The sequence below is a fragment of the Hydractinia symbiolongicarpus genome, chromosome 1, assembly GCF_029227915.1.
Source record: "Hydractinia symbiolongicarpus strain clone_291-10 chromosome 1, HSymV2.1, whole genome shotgun sequence".
In the NCBI taxonomy this organism is placed as follows: domain Eukaryota; kingdom Metazoa; phylum Cnidaria; class Hydrozoa; order Anthoathecata; family Hydractiniidae; genus Hydractinia; species Hydractinia symbiolongicarpus.
The window spans coordinates 18,117,315-18,134,611 of NC_079875.1; the positions used below are offsets into that span (position 1 = coordinate 18,117,315).

Here is a 17,297-nt window from a genome sequence, read left to right on the forward strand (position 1 = left end):
GTCTGTCTGTCTGTCTGTCTGTCTGTCTGTCTGTCTGTCTGTCTGTCTGTCTGTCTGTCTGTCTGTCTGTCTGTCTGTCTGTCTGTCTGTCTGTCTGTCTGTCTGTCTGTCTGTCTGTCTGTCTGTCTGTCTGTCTGTCTGTCTGTCTGTCTGTCTGTCTGTCTGTCTGTCTGTCTGTCTGTCTGTCTGTCTGTCTGTCTGTCTGTCTGTCTGTCTGTCTGTCTGTCTGTCTGTCTGTCTGTCTGTCTGTCTGTCTGTCTGTCTGTCTGTCTGTCTGTCTGTCTGTCTGTCTGTCTGTCTGTCTGTCTGTCTGTCTACGACTAGTTTAAATAGAAATCTGAAAATCATTATATGCATGACATCATGAACTAGCTCTGAGTTAGGCGTTGCATTTGACAGTTGTGCCCAGGCATATATAGAGAGTTAAAAAATGTTTTTGAATTTCCGCGCCCGAAGGCGTAGGAAATTCTTTAAAACCGTCGTTTTTTTCTTTTGGAGCATTTTTTGAGAAAAAATAGACCCTGGGATTACACGTTCCTCCGTCACAGATGTAAACTTCGCACCCAAGCTCCCCAACTACTGGGAACTCATCTAAATGATGTTTCAGGACAAAATTAGTATTTGTTTTCAACAAAATTTGGCACAGTTAACAAAAAAAGTATGCTGAACATAATGGTGATATAATAATTTTGATTTTTTGCCACCTTAAATGTCATTTTAGGACAAAATTGGTCCAAAAATTAAAACTACTTCATTTTCAACAAAAATTGGCAAAGTTAACAAAAAAAGTATGGTGAACATAATGGTGACATCGAAATTTAAATGCCATTTTAGGCCAAAATTGATCCAAAAATTAAAACCATTTTATTTTCGGCTAAATCTGGCACAGTTAACAAATAAAGTATGCTGAAAATGATGATGGTACAAAAGTTTGATTTTTGTCACCTAAATGTCATTTTAGGCCAAAATTTAACCAAAAATTAAAACTGCTTTATTTTCGACAAAAATTGGCACAGTTAATAAAAAAAGTATGCTGAAAATGATGGTCACAGCAAAATTTTGATTTTTTGTCAACTAAATTCCGTTTAAGACCATAAACGTTTCAATCGCAAGACTTACCTAAAATGTTAGGCTGTATTTTTTGTTAGCAATTTATTTTAAAATGTGAGTTTATTATGACACGTTTCGTTTTGTTTGCGTTTGTTGTAAGATATAATGTCACTTGTGTGCTTTATCTTCAGAGGTTCATGCACCAAACCTCCTCAAATGTTTAGCACAATAACACAACAAATTAGCAGGTTTTCATCAAATATTTTGGTAGCGAGCGGAAATTCTTAGAGCCCCCAGGGCTGTTACTAATTCATTTTGGCATTTCTTACATTTTACATAAAATTTAATATTTACTATAATCATGCTCCAAAACAGCAATAACATGTTTTATAACTTCGCGTAATTAGCACAACTCTTAAGATGTATACTTAAGAACAAAGATTTCTCCGAAAACAAAAAGATTCCTAGATAACTGTTAACTTGTCTACATGACCTCAATTAGTTTTTTTCACGGGATGTATCTATTCCCAAGAGAAATTAGGTGTTGTACTGAATTATTAAAAGCGTCACATTATTCCTTACAAAATAACCAGCTAACGTGTTTACAAGTTAAATGACAATCACCTTATGTTTAAAATATGATGATACCAAAATCAGGTTTACTACGTTCGTGCAGGTGTTAAAACTAAATAGTATACGTTTCATTAAATGGTGTTTTGTATCGGTAGGATGGGATTGTGGACGAGGGACAAGAAAGGGGGGCCATGGGTCGGCATGGCTTTTTTTTAGTTAATTTAAAGATCACCACCTGAAATAAGATATTTTGTTCTTAAACCTAATTGCGTATTCTCAACCTTAATTGATTTACAACATTTGTTTTTAGGTCAGATTGTGTTTAATGTGCTTACTGCATGAAACGTGACCAAAATCAGAGCTTGCTGAGTGAAAGAAACAAGGAACAAGTCTTGGTTTTAGTTCATTGAAAAAAGCACCTACTGTAAAGAAAAAGCTACAAAACTTGTTGTTGAAGAACCAGAGTTACCAAGAAAGCGTCGCAGACCAAAATATATTATAATAGTTATCTTGTTAGATTTTACGATTTAAAAATCTATAAATTTTTTTCTCTGGTTTAAAATATATTTTGTGGCCGCCACAAAATATATATATATATATATATATATATATTTCTTTTTTGCTTCTTCTTTATGTAACATGTAGACCAAATATGTTTGCAAAATATGTGAATAAAAATTGCAGCTGTGAAATTTTGTGAAATATAGTTATTCTTAATAAACAACTAATTTCACTATGAATAACTTCAAGTATTTTTTTACGTAAGGTTGTGCGTACAATTTTATCTTACGTACAGTTTTGTTTAAACACACGTCAACTTTTGACTGCAACACTAATTAGCTCCCCGGTCATAATATGTTCGAAAAAACGCGGGCTGAGGGTTAAGAAGACGTCGTCGCCGTCGTAAAGATGCTGGAGCGATGTTTTTGAATAAGAATAAGGGGGCCTAAATCAAAACTTTGGTGCATTTGTTTAACCTTTCTCAAATTCGAATCCTTAATTAAACGTTTTTTACTTTCGTCGGCTTGATTGCACCAACATCGTGTTTGTTACAAGCAAGAAGTTTTGAAAATGTGACGTAAGTTACGTAAATGGTGTCACATGTTACGTTAAAGTCCGTTTCACATTACAGCAAAATATTGCCAGAATATATTACCAGCAAAATATTGCTTTGTATATATATTTCTGTTTGTATATATATTTCTATTTTTTCAATATATTACTGTAATGTAAAACGGCCCTAAAAGAATGAATAAACACTCCTCCTCGCGTACACTCTTACGCACATGACACTTTAGTTTTTAACCCATTTATACTTTTAATAACAGATGTCTAGCCGTAAATTCCCCTTGGCAGCGATTTAATATGGGCGAGTGAATGTTATCATAGCCGTCGGTTAACCCAATGTGAGGGTAAATAGGGCGATGGCTCTCTGTGTGGGCCGTTGGAGTTGTCTGGTAGGCCGCAGAACCTGATTTCGTCTGCGTACCTCGAAATGAGCATTAAATACTTTAGGACTCCCCATCGAAGTCATGACCTCTCCTGGAAATAATAGACAGGGTATATCCCTTGATATTTGTGAGGCTAGCCATGTAAAATATGCACATCTATCTATCTAAGTTACAGTGAAAACCAACGCACTAATCAGTTCGTTTAGCCACCCTTCATCGTCCAGAAATATCGTCAAATCTTGAAGGTTTCTCTTGCGACATGAAGAAAGAAATATATCTAGGTATGTCACTTCTACTCATAATATGAAGAAATTTTATCAGTAGCACAATATTATAAATTTTGACAGTAAATTCTTGTTGTAAGATGTAAAACTTTAGTATTGCAATTAATATATCGATATTATAATACCAGGTCTCATACTTCTTTGCTTCTGTCAAATCTTTTTATCTTTTTACTACATTTACAAAAAAAAACAACTCTCAACAAAGCAGATATTGACAGAAAAACTTACTTAAACAAAGTTTGTTGTTTTAAACAACAATTCGTTCTTGTGACTACAGCCGTGCCAGTAACATGTGATTCCCGTAAATGCTTGCTTATTAAAACGTTTGTTCTACCGTGAGAAGTATTAAATATTCTCAGTATAAATTAACTTCTGCTAAAATTTGGAGCAAAACTATCTAGTAACCATTGTTCTGATAACATTAACGATGATTGGTTTTGCCCTAGTTTCAAGCCAATGCTCTAAGGGTTTCTACCAAGAAGCAGATGTCAGTAGTCAATAAGTAGCTATCATGACCTTCTCTTATATTACGGGGAGAAAATTTGAAGAGGAGAAAGGTCATTGTTATAATACATAGGTAAAATAAAAGAAAAGACATCTTCGTTGTTTTTTATCATCACGTGATAACATTTACTTCAGCATTAATACATAGCAATTCCTGGTTTTTGACGTCATCATATATTCTTGCATTAACTCTATACAGCCCCTATAAGAAATGAGGATACCACTTATGAGAAAAACAAAACAAATTATTTCTACAAAATTTCCAAGAAAATATAACTGGTTTTTGATTTCAGCTGAATGTATCACTCTCTTGTAAAACCTTTAAAAGAGTTATCAGAATTTGACAGCCTATAACAGACAAGTTTGATTGTACTATTTTAACTCATTTCAACCCATTTCAACCCATTTTAACCCATTTCAACCCATTTAAACCCATTTCAACCCATTTCAACCCATTTCAACCCATTTCAACCCATTTCAACTCATTCAACTCATATTAACTTATATTAACTCATTTCAACCCATTTCAACCCATTTCAACCCATTTCAACTCATTTCAACCTATTTCAACCCATTTCAACCCATTTCAACTCATTTCAACTCATTTCAACCCATTTCAACCGTTTTTCCGCTAAAAGTCAGATCTGTTTCCCGAGTATCGCAAATACCAATACTCGCTTTAATTGGAACTCTAAAGGGACCAAAAAATTTATTGAATTCCTTATATGTGAGGATAATATGCGACAATAGATGTGAAAATGTCCTATTTATTAAAAGTTTTTAGTTGATTAAGCTACAAATTGTAAGTAGGATAATAACTAATAAAAAGAGCTATTTTTAAATAAAACTTTGTTACAGGTAAATCCAAGTGAAATATTATTCTTCAAAAAACAGTATTCAACTTCAAGCTTGTGTTTTATCTCCTATATTAGAAGTCATTGATTGAAATCCCACTTTAAGGAAGTTTTTTGTTTGACTGCATCTAATACATTCGGTCTCACTAAGAAACAGTCTTACTTATCCGCGGTCCCAATTAAGTTTTTTAGGTTCAATTTGCTGAAGAAGTACAAGGAATCGGTAAATTCAGTCTCAGTTAGCCATAGTCCCACTGTAGCAAGACATGCAAGAATTAACATGATGTGGTAACAAGAGTAACAATATTACTGTATTTTAGGGGTAAACTACATGGCATACAACGAGAATTTTAGAAACTTTTTCCAAAATGAAACAGTACTTTCTACTTACGCTAACAATGACAGAAGGTAAGTTGATGTTTGGAACGGTGATCACATGATCAAATTTATATGCTTGTGGTTTCTTGCAATCGATTTGATAAATCTTGAACGCGGCGCAATTTTTGTTGTCAACTTTGTATGAGCTACAAACAAGAAATGTAAACATACCATAAAATTGCTACCTAGACTATTGCCAGGTTGGCGAGGTCTATGGAAACGCAATAAGGTTTGACGTGTGATTGCTATAATATGACAGTACTTCATGTATTACGTTTGGGTACATGTTTATACATCCATCATGTATATGTTCACGGCTATTGATTTCTTCACTTTATTGGACACTATTTGAACTTTTTTTAAAAGCGAGGTCTATAAATCGTGTTCCAGTTCATTTGTGAATCACAAATGAATAAAAGGGACTGAAATCGTTGTACACTATCCCTATTAAAGGAGAAATAACGAAGAATTAGTAAAATTTTATGGAAAGTCCTGTTCCCGTAGTAAATTTGTAAGATACTATATATCCGTCTTTAGTTTGTTCTGTTCCTGTTACAAAAATAATGTTACAAAAAAAATGTTTTTTTTATTGGTACAACTTACCATGACCCATATGTTGATATACACGGTATAGGTATCCACCAGAACATCTTTCTCCGTATATACACATCAACCCGTACCTTTTCTGGTAGGAGAGTGTTTACTTTTAAATCAAATTTAACTGGAAGCTGATATCCTTTGCGCAGTTTAATAGACGGAAGTATAATGTTGCTGACTTTGATGGGAAGTATCTTTGCTAAACAGAATGTTAATTAGCTATTTCCTTGCATACTTCCTGTGTCTTGTACTGTATAAAAGTTTTTGAATCAGAAAAATAATAATTTTGCTGCTGTGAAAAGAGAGATGGAGAGCTACAAGTTTATACAAGCGTGTTCTTTAAACAAATTAAAAGTATTTGAGTTTATTAAAAAATCAACAAGAATTACTACACTATTAAAATACTACTATTAAAATCTCTGTCAAAAATTGTCCGTACTAAATGTGTTTGATCTGATGTCAAATGTTTACCTGATAACCAGACCAAAGAATTATAAGGTTAAAATTCATGAAAAAAGGAGCTGTGCCATAAATGATAATTACCTTAAGGAATAATACCAAGAGATACATAATGTCGAAATCAAAGTGAGCTCGATATAATTAGTTGTATTGAAACATTAAAAATAAAAATTGTTGCTTCCAAACAAAATTTTTGAAGATTTTTGTCCCGTTGCCTAAAAACTAATTAATTTTAAAAGATATGTATCTCGAAAAACAGTGCTGTATTTGGCACAGTTTCATCCATGACATGAACGCCACACTAAATATATAAAAGTAAAAAAAATATTGTTTTCCAATAATTTATTAACATGCAATCAAAAATTCACCAATGGTTAGAAACAACTACAAGAATGTTTTAGGTGAGCACCATAACAATTGTACCTATAGCACTCTGATATTTCTACCGTGGTTGGTTGGTATATCTTGTCCCGTAACAGAAAGCAAAATATCGATGCTAAAAAAATGGAGGATGTTGTTGTACTTGAATTAAACACAAAAAACAGATATTGGCTACAGACAAATGACGGAATTGAATGTTTAAAATATAACATCAATGTTTCCAGAGAACTTGTTCAACAAACTTTGATGAGACTCAATTCGTAAGGTGTAGAACGCTTAAACACTTCACAAAGACTCGGCCGGATGTATGAAACTCGGTAAATATACAGACCAGATTCTCTGAAACGTTTAGCCGAACATTTATAATTTGAAACGTCAGGACTTGCGGACGTGCGTATGTGCGGCTGAACATCAAAACGTTTGCCGAGTGTTATGACATTCGGCCGCACATCTAAAAGGTTCACCCGCACGTCGACTATCCTGTTACGGGAGGACAAGATGTACTAATCAGCCACGGTATATTTCTTCATCAGTGAATGTGCATCAGCATGCTAAACAAAATGTGATTGGTGCTACGAGATGTTAAAAACACAACTTGTTGATTTCCGTTAAGATCAGATGGGTAAAAAGCGCAATAAAAGAAGACACAGTGAATCGTAGGATATCTGAAAAGTAAATATGGTGAGACACAATGCGAGAAACAAAAAAGATATTTACAATAACATTTAGCATCACGAACTACCAAAAGTCTTAAATATTCCTCCCTTTAGTTACATATTCCAATAAACAGCACACTCTCAATAAATGGGCGGTCTTTACTATATATTCTTAACTTCAAATGTGGCGCTATGTACAGCACGTCTCAATTATGCACTACAAAACAATGAATCAACACGGAAATTATACATACTCTGAGCAGCAGGACATATTGATATTCTGTCAGCATTGCACAATGTGACGACAAATAAGATTGAGTGGAGGAAAAAAAAGTGATTCATCGTGACATATCATCCAACCATCTTTGTATATTAAGACATAAATAATATGGGGTTTTGCAATATATCAACAGCTATTTTTATTTCACAGCTGCGCTCATTATGGAGCTGTTAGCACGGGGGTTTCGATGTTCAGAAAAATAAAACTATTCTGAGTGTTTCAGGTTTCTTAAAATTGCTACTTGTTTCTATTTCTATAGTCCTTTGTGCAGTTTTTGAACAAAAATTGACAATTTTAATTTCACAGTAATAAGGAAGAGTTGAAGAGTTGGTCATTTGTATCATTTCTGTTTGTATCATTTCTCTTGCAACAAGCCATTAAGAACGAGTTTATACCTACAGCAACGCTACAAAAGACTTGCATGTTGCGGTAAATCTTTTCTTATAATTTGTTACTCACCCCCTATTAAAATTAATTATGCTAGTATTTACTTTGTTAACCAAATTAGCTACCAGATCCCTGATGGTGGCAGTCATCTTAGCTGAAGTTCTCTGTTTCAAAGTCATTCAGAGAGACTGGTAACTATGTGATGCTTATACAGATATCATGTACAACTAACCGCTGTACAAATACACTTGAACTTGTTTACCCAAATGTATCAATCAATGTGTAATTAATATGTTGAATTGTTGAATGCAGTTAACTGATTATAATAACAACACCATTGGTTGAGAAAATACATGCTCCGTTCCTTGTGTTTTAGTATACTACACTTGTTTTCCCGAGCGTATTGTTGTTTTGACTCATTAGAAATAATATAAATTGGTTCAACTTTAACTTTAAAGGTATAACGAATTTTAATCTGTGCTTCGTCGTTTATTTGACCACACCCCTTTGTTTATTTGTTTTATTCTCCAAAAATGCTTTGAAATTTCAATTATACGGCTAGGAATACGCCTATGTGTTTTTGGCCATTTCGAGCGCATTCGTAACCATTAAAAAATTGTAGCCAACCGTAACTTCTGTACTATAATTGTATACCAAGATAAACTAATCACGAATGAAGGTATTTCGTTTGGGCCCTTCCCATTTGTGTTGGCTTCATTTAGGAACGATTAGCTTGGGCTCTTAGGCTGACTGCCCTTAAATTTTCTCCTTTTAAGGCTGAATCTCTATGGCTGGTTTCCAGGACCTCAGGCATGTTGATATAAAACTTCAAAATTCTTTCCGTCCAAAGACTAAGGAAAAACACACAGCAAGAGGCTCCCGTCTTCAGGCTGCAACCATGGTCTGACATAACAGCATAAAGTAATTTTACCAACTGGAAATGAGAATTAAGATCAATTTTTTTCTGTAATTCGAACAAATACTTCGCTTCCGTGCGCTTGAACACTGATCGAAACGATGAATATGATCGTACTTTTCATGAACCGTTAAGAAAATCGTTATACCTTTAAAGTTAAAGTTGAACCAATTTATATTATTTCTGACGAGTCGTCGATTCCGGAACGCGCAGGAACATAAGATGAACACGACCACGAACACTTATGTTCATCTCATGCTCATTCATCTTTGATGCAATCGTCCAATTTTTTTCGTGTTGGTCCCTTGCGGTAGTGAAAGAACTGAGTACACCACTATTTTTCACGTTATTTAGACCCAAACCTCGTCCCCAGGGACTTATGTCTTTTTCACATCGAGATCGGCGGCGAAAAAAACTTGTTTAACTGTCAAGTAAGCGCTAGCGGCTTTGACATAGGCAACAAGCCCTGGGGACGAGGATGATTTACACCCGAGCTTATAAGCACGGTTGAACTCACTAACGTCATTTCATTTTATTATATTTTATTGACGTTGTAAATACCCGTGGAATATCCCACTCAAGCAGGCATGTCACGCTGGCATACATTATCTGCAAGTTTTCGTAGTGACCATCATTCTCTGATGCAAAGAAACGTTGAGTTAATCTGTGCGGATATTCTTGCTGTACACATCTCAATTGTTTAAATTTAAGTTGTGCTACGATTCAACACATTACATGTTTCAACTCTATTGAGGTTTGGTACGCATGTTTAGCGTGCAAGAGTTTAATTTATTTATTCATTTGTTCATTTATTTGACGAATATAAAACAATTCTGTTCTCATTATGTGTCCTGTGAATGAACACACAAAAAAATCGAAGTATATATAAAAATTGATATGTTAAAGTGCACACGAGTTGAGGAAAAGAGTGTTAATAACACTGAAAAGAGAAAAGAACATAAGAGAATATGAAGCTATGCAGTACGGTCTAACGCCCACTTTGAGATAAGTCACAAATCAGAATGATTATTTTTAAACACATGTAAAAAATCATTATTAAAAAAAAATAAGTTTTTAATAATCTGTCAACCTCAGAACTATAAACCATTTTACGGATATCCAGGAGGTAAATCATTAAATAATCTGGCTCCCATAAATCAGAAAGATCCACTTTGAGTTAATTTTCGGTATTGCTATTGTATGCCCGTTGTAACTTGTCGAATATTCATGACTTTTCATTTCGAAATAACTTTTAAAATCATTACAAACATTAACCAAACACGTCCTAACAAAATCACATGCACGTTTTTTATTAACCTGAATTGATGATGGCACATAAACTTTCAAATGACATCTTTCATATTGACCACTGCAAGAGCTCTACGATAAAATGATTCTAAATTGTTTTGTTGTGTACTTGTATAGTTCAACGTAACAAGACAACAGTAAGTGAGTGTTTGTGTCACCATTGCTTGATAAATCTTTCTTGCAGCGTTTTGTGTCAGTTTTGGTCTGAGTTTAGCTAGGAGTCTCGAACGACTGCTTGCTTTTTTGTAGGATTTCTCAAAGTTGGAATTCATGTTCAAAGATGGGTCTTATGGCTTTAGTTTTTCACTTATTGAGGTTTAAAAATAGTCCATTTTCTTTGCAAAAGTCAGAAATTCTCTGCATGTCTGCTGATATACGAGTCAATTAGTTTTATAACCGTTCCTGCGCCAATTTTTCATGAATGCATACCGGTATGGTCCGGTATGCATTCATGAAAAATTAGTCATCTGTTTCTCATTGTGCATGATTGTGGTCTTAAATATTAACTCTGATATCATGCATTTTTAATCAGCAGACACGTGTGTCCGACTGTTCGCCCTTCGAATAAAGTAGAAGCCATCCTCTCATCCCAAGGGGACTCTTGACCCCTGAGCCATTATTACGGAGGACGCTTTTAAACGCATTAAAAAAAGGCAAAATGCTCAATCTTATCCCCAGCTGTATTCTTGGCTTTTTGAGGTCGAGATCGACGGTGAAGAAACTTGTTAGCCATCTCAAGAAGCGCTATAGCAGCTCTGACATTAGAGCAACCCTGGGGGCGGCACGGTCATTCAGTTCCGCCTGTATACGGTAAATTCAGTCAGCGCATGCGCTGACTTTTGAAATCTTAAAACGCAAAAATTCCGTGATTATGATGACGTCATAATCTCGACATACCTGACTTAACATGGTAAATTACAAGGCATGTTGCTAAAATATTGTTTACTTTGTATTTCATTATAATAAGTGTGGCATAAATTTATCTCGCCTGCCGAGGAAACTTCTGTTTTTTGGGAAAATGCATTACCCGCTTAACGAGATCTCGATCATGCGCACCCCGAGATCTTGGTAAGGGTAAATATTTTTTCTCATATGAACGCAACTAAATTTTGTTAAGAGTTTGTTAACAACCCGAGATCTCGACTTGATATCATGCTAAACATTTACCTGGTTCCCAAGGAAATATTTTCCATATAAACATGTACCTTAGAACTCATGAAGAAAAGTCTCAAACAAAGATAAAATAATCTAAGTTACAATATAATTTGTGTATTTCATTTAGCAAACATAAAAATAAAAACTGTACATTAACATATATAATTCTTTTAATAAGTCTTCCAATAAGAACCACATAATGTGCATAGTTGTGTTTGCAACAAAAAGTATCCTTCGTCAATAGTTGGGCCTGTCCCATCCTATGACACAGTCTTTTAAAAGCATAGGAATTGTTTGTCAATAGTTAGGCCTGTCCCATCTTATGACACATTTTCTAAAATTGCAAGAGACCTCTGTGTACAGTTAAGTTTGTCCCATCTGATGACACGGCTTTTAAAAGCAAGAGTTTCCTTTGTCAATAGCTGGGCCTGTACCAAACTTAAGACGAGTTTGCATACATTTGTCCAAAGTTGGGCCGGTGTCCGTAGTTGGGTCAGAACACATCCAATTTGTAAAACAATGTTTGTCAGGCATGCGACGACGTCTACCATCTTGAAAAAAAATACAAAATATTTCAAGAATTTTGCGCACGCGCATTCTGAATTTCACATTCTGAATGGACGAGGAAGCTGGGGTCCAGTTTTGTGACGGGCGGAGGTCTGGGAACTAGCGGATCTCAGGGAAACGATTTGTTTTTGTTGAGCTGGACTTCCTGATAAATATTTGATTTGACGAACTTTTTGGGCGATGCGAAAGATGACTAGTTGAAGTCTACAGGCAACAGGCAGTAACAGCCCTAAACTTGTCTTTTCCTGTGTTTTTAAGAGTTAACTAGCTAACTATAGTTATACTTGTACTAGCTAGCTATAGTCATGCGTTTACTAGCTTATGCTTTTAGATTTATTTCTCTTTTAGTGTCGTTGACTTTCAGCAATCTTTTTTTTTGTTCTGTTGTTTGTTTATTTTGAATGTGTGAATAGCATACATTTTCAATTCTTGTGTCAAATGCCATATTGTAGCTACCACTTATCATTGAGGAAATGCATTAGAAAATCAAGATTTTAGAAAAAAACAGCTCTTAAATATAGCTTGACTGTGTCAAATGGGTGTTTTCCCTCATACTACACAAGGGGTTTTTACCAAACAAGTTTAATATTCATAGTAGTTTTATGTAGCTGAAGCTTTGGTTTGTATTGTGTCAATAATGTGTTGTAAAATTATTTTATTTTATTTTATATTTTCTTAAGAGATTTTAGTAACGTCAGAACTTTCAATGTCATTGTTAATATATTATAAAGGTATGAGCTATTTTTGCATGTCTAAAACAATGTCGCACACAAACATTAATTAGCTCATATGTAAACTTTGATGAAACGCATTGTTATATTTATTATTATAGCATTGTGGGATCAACAAAAGAAAATAATATAAAATAAATATATATAACAAGTCTAAGTTTTCATTTCATTCTTAAATAACAAGAAAACGTCCCATAGAAGTGTAAAAATCGCTGTTTTTAATCTGAAATAATGAGAAAACGACCGTAAAAAGCTTAAAAATCGCTGTATTTCGTTCTATTACAACAAGAAAACATTCTTGGAAGCTTAAAAATGGCTGTATTTTGTTATAAAATATTAACCCTATAATAACTGTTTATGAGGGAAATACTGGAGAATATTGACCGACGTCAAAGTATTGCCCGAGCTTGTGAGGGCAATACGTGACAGAGGTCAACATTCGAAGGTAATGCCCGAAATAAACAGTTATTATATGGATTATTATCCGGGTACTGCATTTTACGACCAAAAATATAACATTATAAGCTGGATGTAGAAACCATGTCTTTATAGAAACTATTCCCATATGGAATGTACATTTGAACTAACTAATATGTTTCTTTTTAAATCGAATATCGTGTAAATATAACAGGTTTTTATTGTAGCTGCAACATAGAATTCTCGAAAACATAAAAGTAAGCTTCACTTATTTTCCGCGTTTTGTTTACTATTTTCCGTGTTTATTTACTTTTAATGCTACCATATTTAAACTTTAAACACGGTTGCTATTGTAGCGGGCAATACCATGGAATATTGCCCGCTATGACATAAGTTCTAACCAATCACATTGCGCAATATTCAGAAATATTGATGCCGCCCTTTTACCCGGGTAATAAAGCAATTGAAACTATTTTTAACAATGGTAATAAAAGTATGGTGTCTGTTTATGTAAAAATATATAAATTTCAATAGCTTTTGTGGTAGTATATTTTCTTTTTCTTTGTTCTTTTAGTTACTCATAAAAAATTAAAATCTTGAGACTTAGCTATTCACCAACAGTACTTTAAAAAATCAAACTGCAGAAATGTGTTATCAAACAGTATGCAATAAATGTAACAAAAAGACTTGGAGTGGTAAAATGCGTTTCTTATATTGTTGTCCTTTTTCTTGTAATATTGCAGATTTGAAATCACTCTTTGTCCAAGTTCATATTTTGAATTTCAACTACATCCAGGTGTGCTTTGTAGAATTTGAGTATATTGACCTGGTAAATATTTACCTGATATATATAACTAACAACTTTATAAGCATATATTTTTATTCCAGGTTGTGGCATGCATGCTGAGTCTGTTTTAAAGGGTGTACCAGAAGAAGAGAGATGTAAATGTCCAAGAGAATCAAAGTAATTTTGGTAATTATAACGCACATTTCCTTTCACATATTGATTGCATTGCCATGATTTAAATTTAATGCACTAGGCTTGTTGAGATTATGTACGTTATTTACTTATGATCCTTTATCAAGAAAGAATTCATTTTGACAGTATGATTTTTATAAAATGCGATATGTTTTTATTAATTTCATTATTTATCCATACAATGTTGTACAAACAAGTAGCCATTTTTGGTTCATAATAATTGGTTCACTATATTCGGCCTTAGTTCTGCACATTAATGATTAAAGCAGTTCTTTTGTTTCTTTTTAGTTGTCAGATTTTGTGAAATATTGTATGAACTTGTTACTAAAAAGAATGGTAAGTTTGTGGCATGTATTTTTATGTTGACGATGTCATAGTAGAGGGCATGTCAAATAATTTGAATTTGTGACCCCTAAATTTGGAAAAACTCCATTATTTAACATGAAAATTTCCTTTACAAAACTATAATAAACCTACCATAAACGTGCATAATTTTCTACTAAGTTGCCTTTTTTGTTTATCATAGTACTTCAAATAAACCGCCAGGGCGTTCTTACTTCCGACATTTGCATCATGTTTCCAATAAATGTTTCTCTAAGGGAGGCGCATTATTAGGAAGGGAGAGTTTAATCAAGGGGAGGGCTAAAAAGCACTTGTTCGTAGAATTAAAGAATATGTTGTGTGACGTATACTTTGTTCATCTCATCTTTTTGTTTAGAAAATTTAATGTATCATGTTGGTTTTATGTTATTAACAGACATCGGTTGGTTCACGCATATACACGTATAGATTTTGAGTGAATGTGAATGAATTTTGGTTGTTCATGCGGACAATGTTATAATATTTTCATGCACTGTATATATTGATGTTGAAGATATGTCTACTCTTTGTGATATACATGTTTTGATTGTGTTTTATCGAGAAAAACATTTCGGTGAATTCGATCCACCACTTTGATTTTTATTACCATGGTTACTAGAACACGGCGGGTAAAATTTTAAAAAAAAAGTCATTTTTTTCCAAAATAATTAAGGAAGTTAAAAAAGTGTATGCAGAATGTCAATCCGAAGTTAGGGAAACCGACGATTAATTCCCCGGGTGTTTAAATATTTCTTGTCGTGAAGGATTACGTTTCTAAGAATAAAGGTATTTATAGATTGGTAAATTTTGGATTAACGATTAGCGTCCACTTTTTGATTTGTTAGTTATTCCTTATACGGCTTCACCTGTCACGTTGTTGTGGTAAACAAATATTTTTATCAATATTGGTTTGTTTAGAATTTTGTGTCAATTTTGCTTTTTTTTATCTCACGTATAAGTCGCCATCAAATTGGACGTTTTGCGCACAAGAAGAATGAAGATAAGAATTATAATAGAGTTATTGTACTGTGAGAAAGTTGTCAAGTAGCATTTCCGCGTTACTCTAGGTTACCTAATTGCTGGAAGCCTCCCCTTATTACGAAGAAAGTTGGTAATCCATACCATGTAGAAAAAAATTAATAAAAGATTTTCGTTTGTGGTCTGAAATAGAAGGGGTCAGCAATAACTCGGGGTAATTTTTAATTGTTCGTCTTAAGTTATCAGACATCAATCGACTTGTTATCAGACCTACATCAAAGACCATGCCTGTAATTAATTCTGACTTTTATTTCTTGTGCTCACTAGTGTTCGTGATGTTTACTTTATTTAAAAATACACATCTTTTTCCCTCATTTCCCAATTTCATTAAAATTCTTTTTAATCTGGATAATAAGGAAGGGTAACCCCACGCCTGAATATGCTAACTAACTCTGTATACTTTTATTTTCTTTCCTTGAACGAAAAATACCATTAAAGAATGGCATAACGGCTTTTTTTACCTTTTGAAATCTTTATACAGACACAATATAGTTAATGGACTTACATGATGCTTACATTCACAAAATAGGCGATAAATCCCAACCTCGATCCTAAGACCTGTTGTCCTCTTTTGCATATCGGACGGGGCGTGACCGAGTGACGTATTATCTTTCGCACAATTAAGTGGAAATTCTCAACCAATCACAGCTTGGAAAAAACCCAGCCTCCCTCAGGGCTTTTTCGTCAGACCTATCAATAAATGCAGCGCTTCTTCTCCGCTAGACTTTTTTTACTGCCTGCTCTGATCAAGCCGCGCTGATATAAAAAAATCAAATAAGAACTTTTTTTTGCAAGGTTTTTATATGCATAATTACTCGGGGGAAATTGTCCTACCTGGAAGGTAACCAGGTTACAATTATCCATGTGACAATTATCCAGGTTGAATTATAACTTAGAAGTAACATCCTAATAATCACGGAACTTCTTTTTTTTTTTTCTCCACGATAGAGTAGATGTTGAATACAACAAGTCTTTCCCGCGTGTCGTGAGGCTGCAAATGCGGCATTAAATTTTCCTTAGTAAAATCCTACTGAAGTCATGTAGTACGCTTTTTCTCGTGCGAACCCGATAGATCTCTACATGACACCACAACAGTGTTATATGTTTCACGGCATATGCAGCACGGCATATGTAACACGATATATGTTATGTGCTTTGGACACACCTTTTTTCGGGTCGCTCGACTGTTCCGTAGTTCACGATCCGATCTTTATGCAATATATGTTCAATTTAGAATTTCAAACTTTTTTGCTTTTCCCGCCAAATGTTTGAAAAGAAAATGTACATCTTGTCTAGTCGAAACAAAGCTATCACAAAACTATTTCACCTGTATTTGTTGCACGATTGGAAACCAAGCTGTAGTTGTAAATCAAGCATAAAAGGAAAAAATAATCATTTTGACTTTTTCTTTCTCTGATTCTAGTGCTGTTGTTTTACTGACCTTCTTCAGCAACTACTTAGCAAACTAACCTCGTTTCTAGGAGGATCTGACTGGATGAAGGTCGCGTCTTGTTTAAATTCACAAACGTAGCTCAGCCCTGGATATGAAGTCGTGTGAAAAAAAAATTGTCGAATTGAGTACACAGGGAAAAGACTTCGATTTGGCAAAAAAGGTTGTTACCCGAAATAAACATTGGGATTTGTAACAATAATTCCAATTAAAAATCTACAACCAAAAAAAATGTTTAAAATGTTATTTTGGTGAATAATTTCAAGTGTTTTATTAAAAAATAAAACATTTGGTGATGTGACATTGAGTGAAGCGATACGAGGCCGGTGGCTGAGTTATCAAGCAAACGCGTTTAATAAAATCAAAAAAAAAAAAAAGGGTACGAAGTACCATAGCGATTTAGAATAGTTCGAGAATTTATTAATTTGATATTGAACTTTTAAGCCAGCGCTAATCCGTTAAAGATTTTCTTCGGATATTCAACAAGCAGAGATATCTTTCTCATTTAACACAGTGCTTTGG

The 17,297-nt window shown here is 34.1% G+C and overlaps 1 protein-coding gene and 1 long non-coding RNA gene across 2 annotated transcripts; one reads left to right on the forward strand and one right to left on the reverse strand.

Annotated features, from left to right (window-relative positions):
* Nucleotides 1–3,961: 3,961 nt before the first annotated feature.
* Nucleotides 3,962–7,562, reverse strand: LOC130636132 (uncharacterized). The gene is made up of 4 exons (XM_057445792.1): nucleotides 7,442–7,562; nucleotides 5,698–5,890; nucleotides 5,108–5,240; nucleotides 3,962–4,064 (listed from the first exon to the last, which is right to left on the reverse strand). The coding sequence occupies exons 1-4, from the start codon at nucleotides 7,527–7,529 to the stop codon at nucleotides 3,975–3,977; spliced, it is 504 nt and encodes a 167-aa protein (XP_057301775.1). The 5' UTR covers nucleotides 7,530–7,562; the 3' UTR covers nucleotides 3,962–3,974.
* A 5,619-nt stretch (nucleotides 7,563–13,181) lies between these two features.
* LOC130644579 (uncharacterized) lies at nucleotides 13,182–14,820 on the forward strand. Its single transcript, XR_008982612.1, has 5 exons — nucleotides 13,182–13,205; nucleotides 13,523–13,643; nucleotides 13,837–13,921; nucleotides 14,216–14,263; nucleotides 14,646–14,820. It is a non-coding gene; the product is annotated as an uncharacterized LOC130644579 (long non-coding RNA).
* Nucleotides 14,821–17,297: the final 2,477 nt, after the last annotated feature.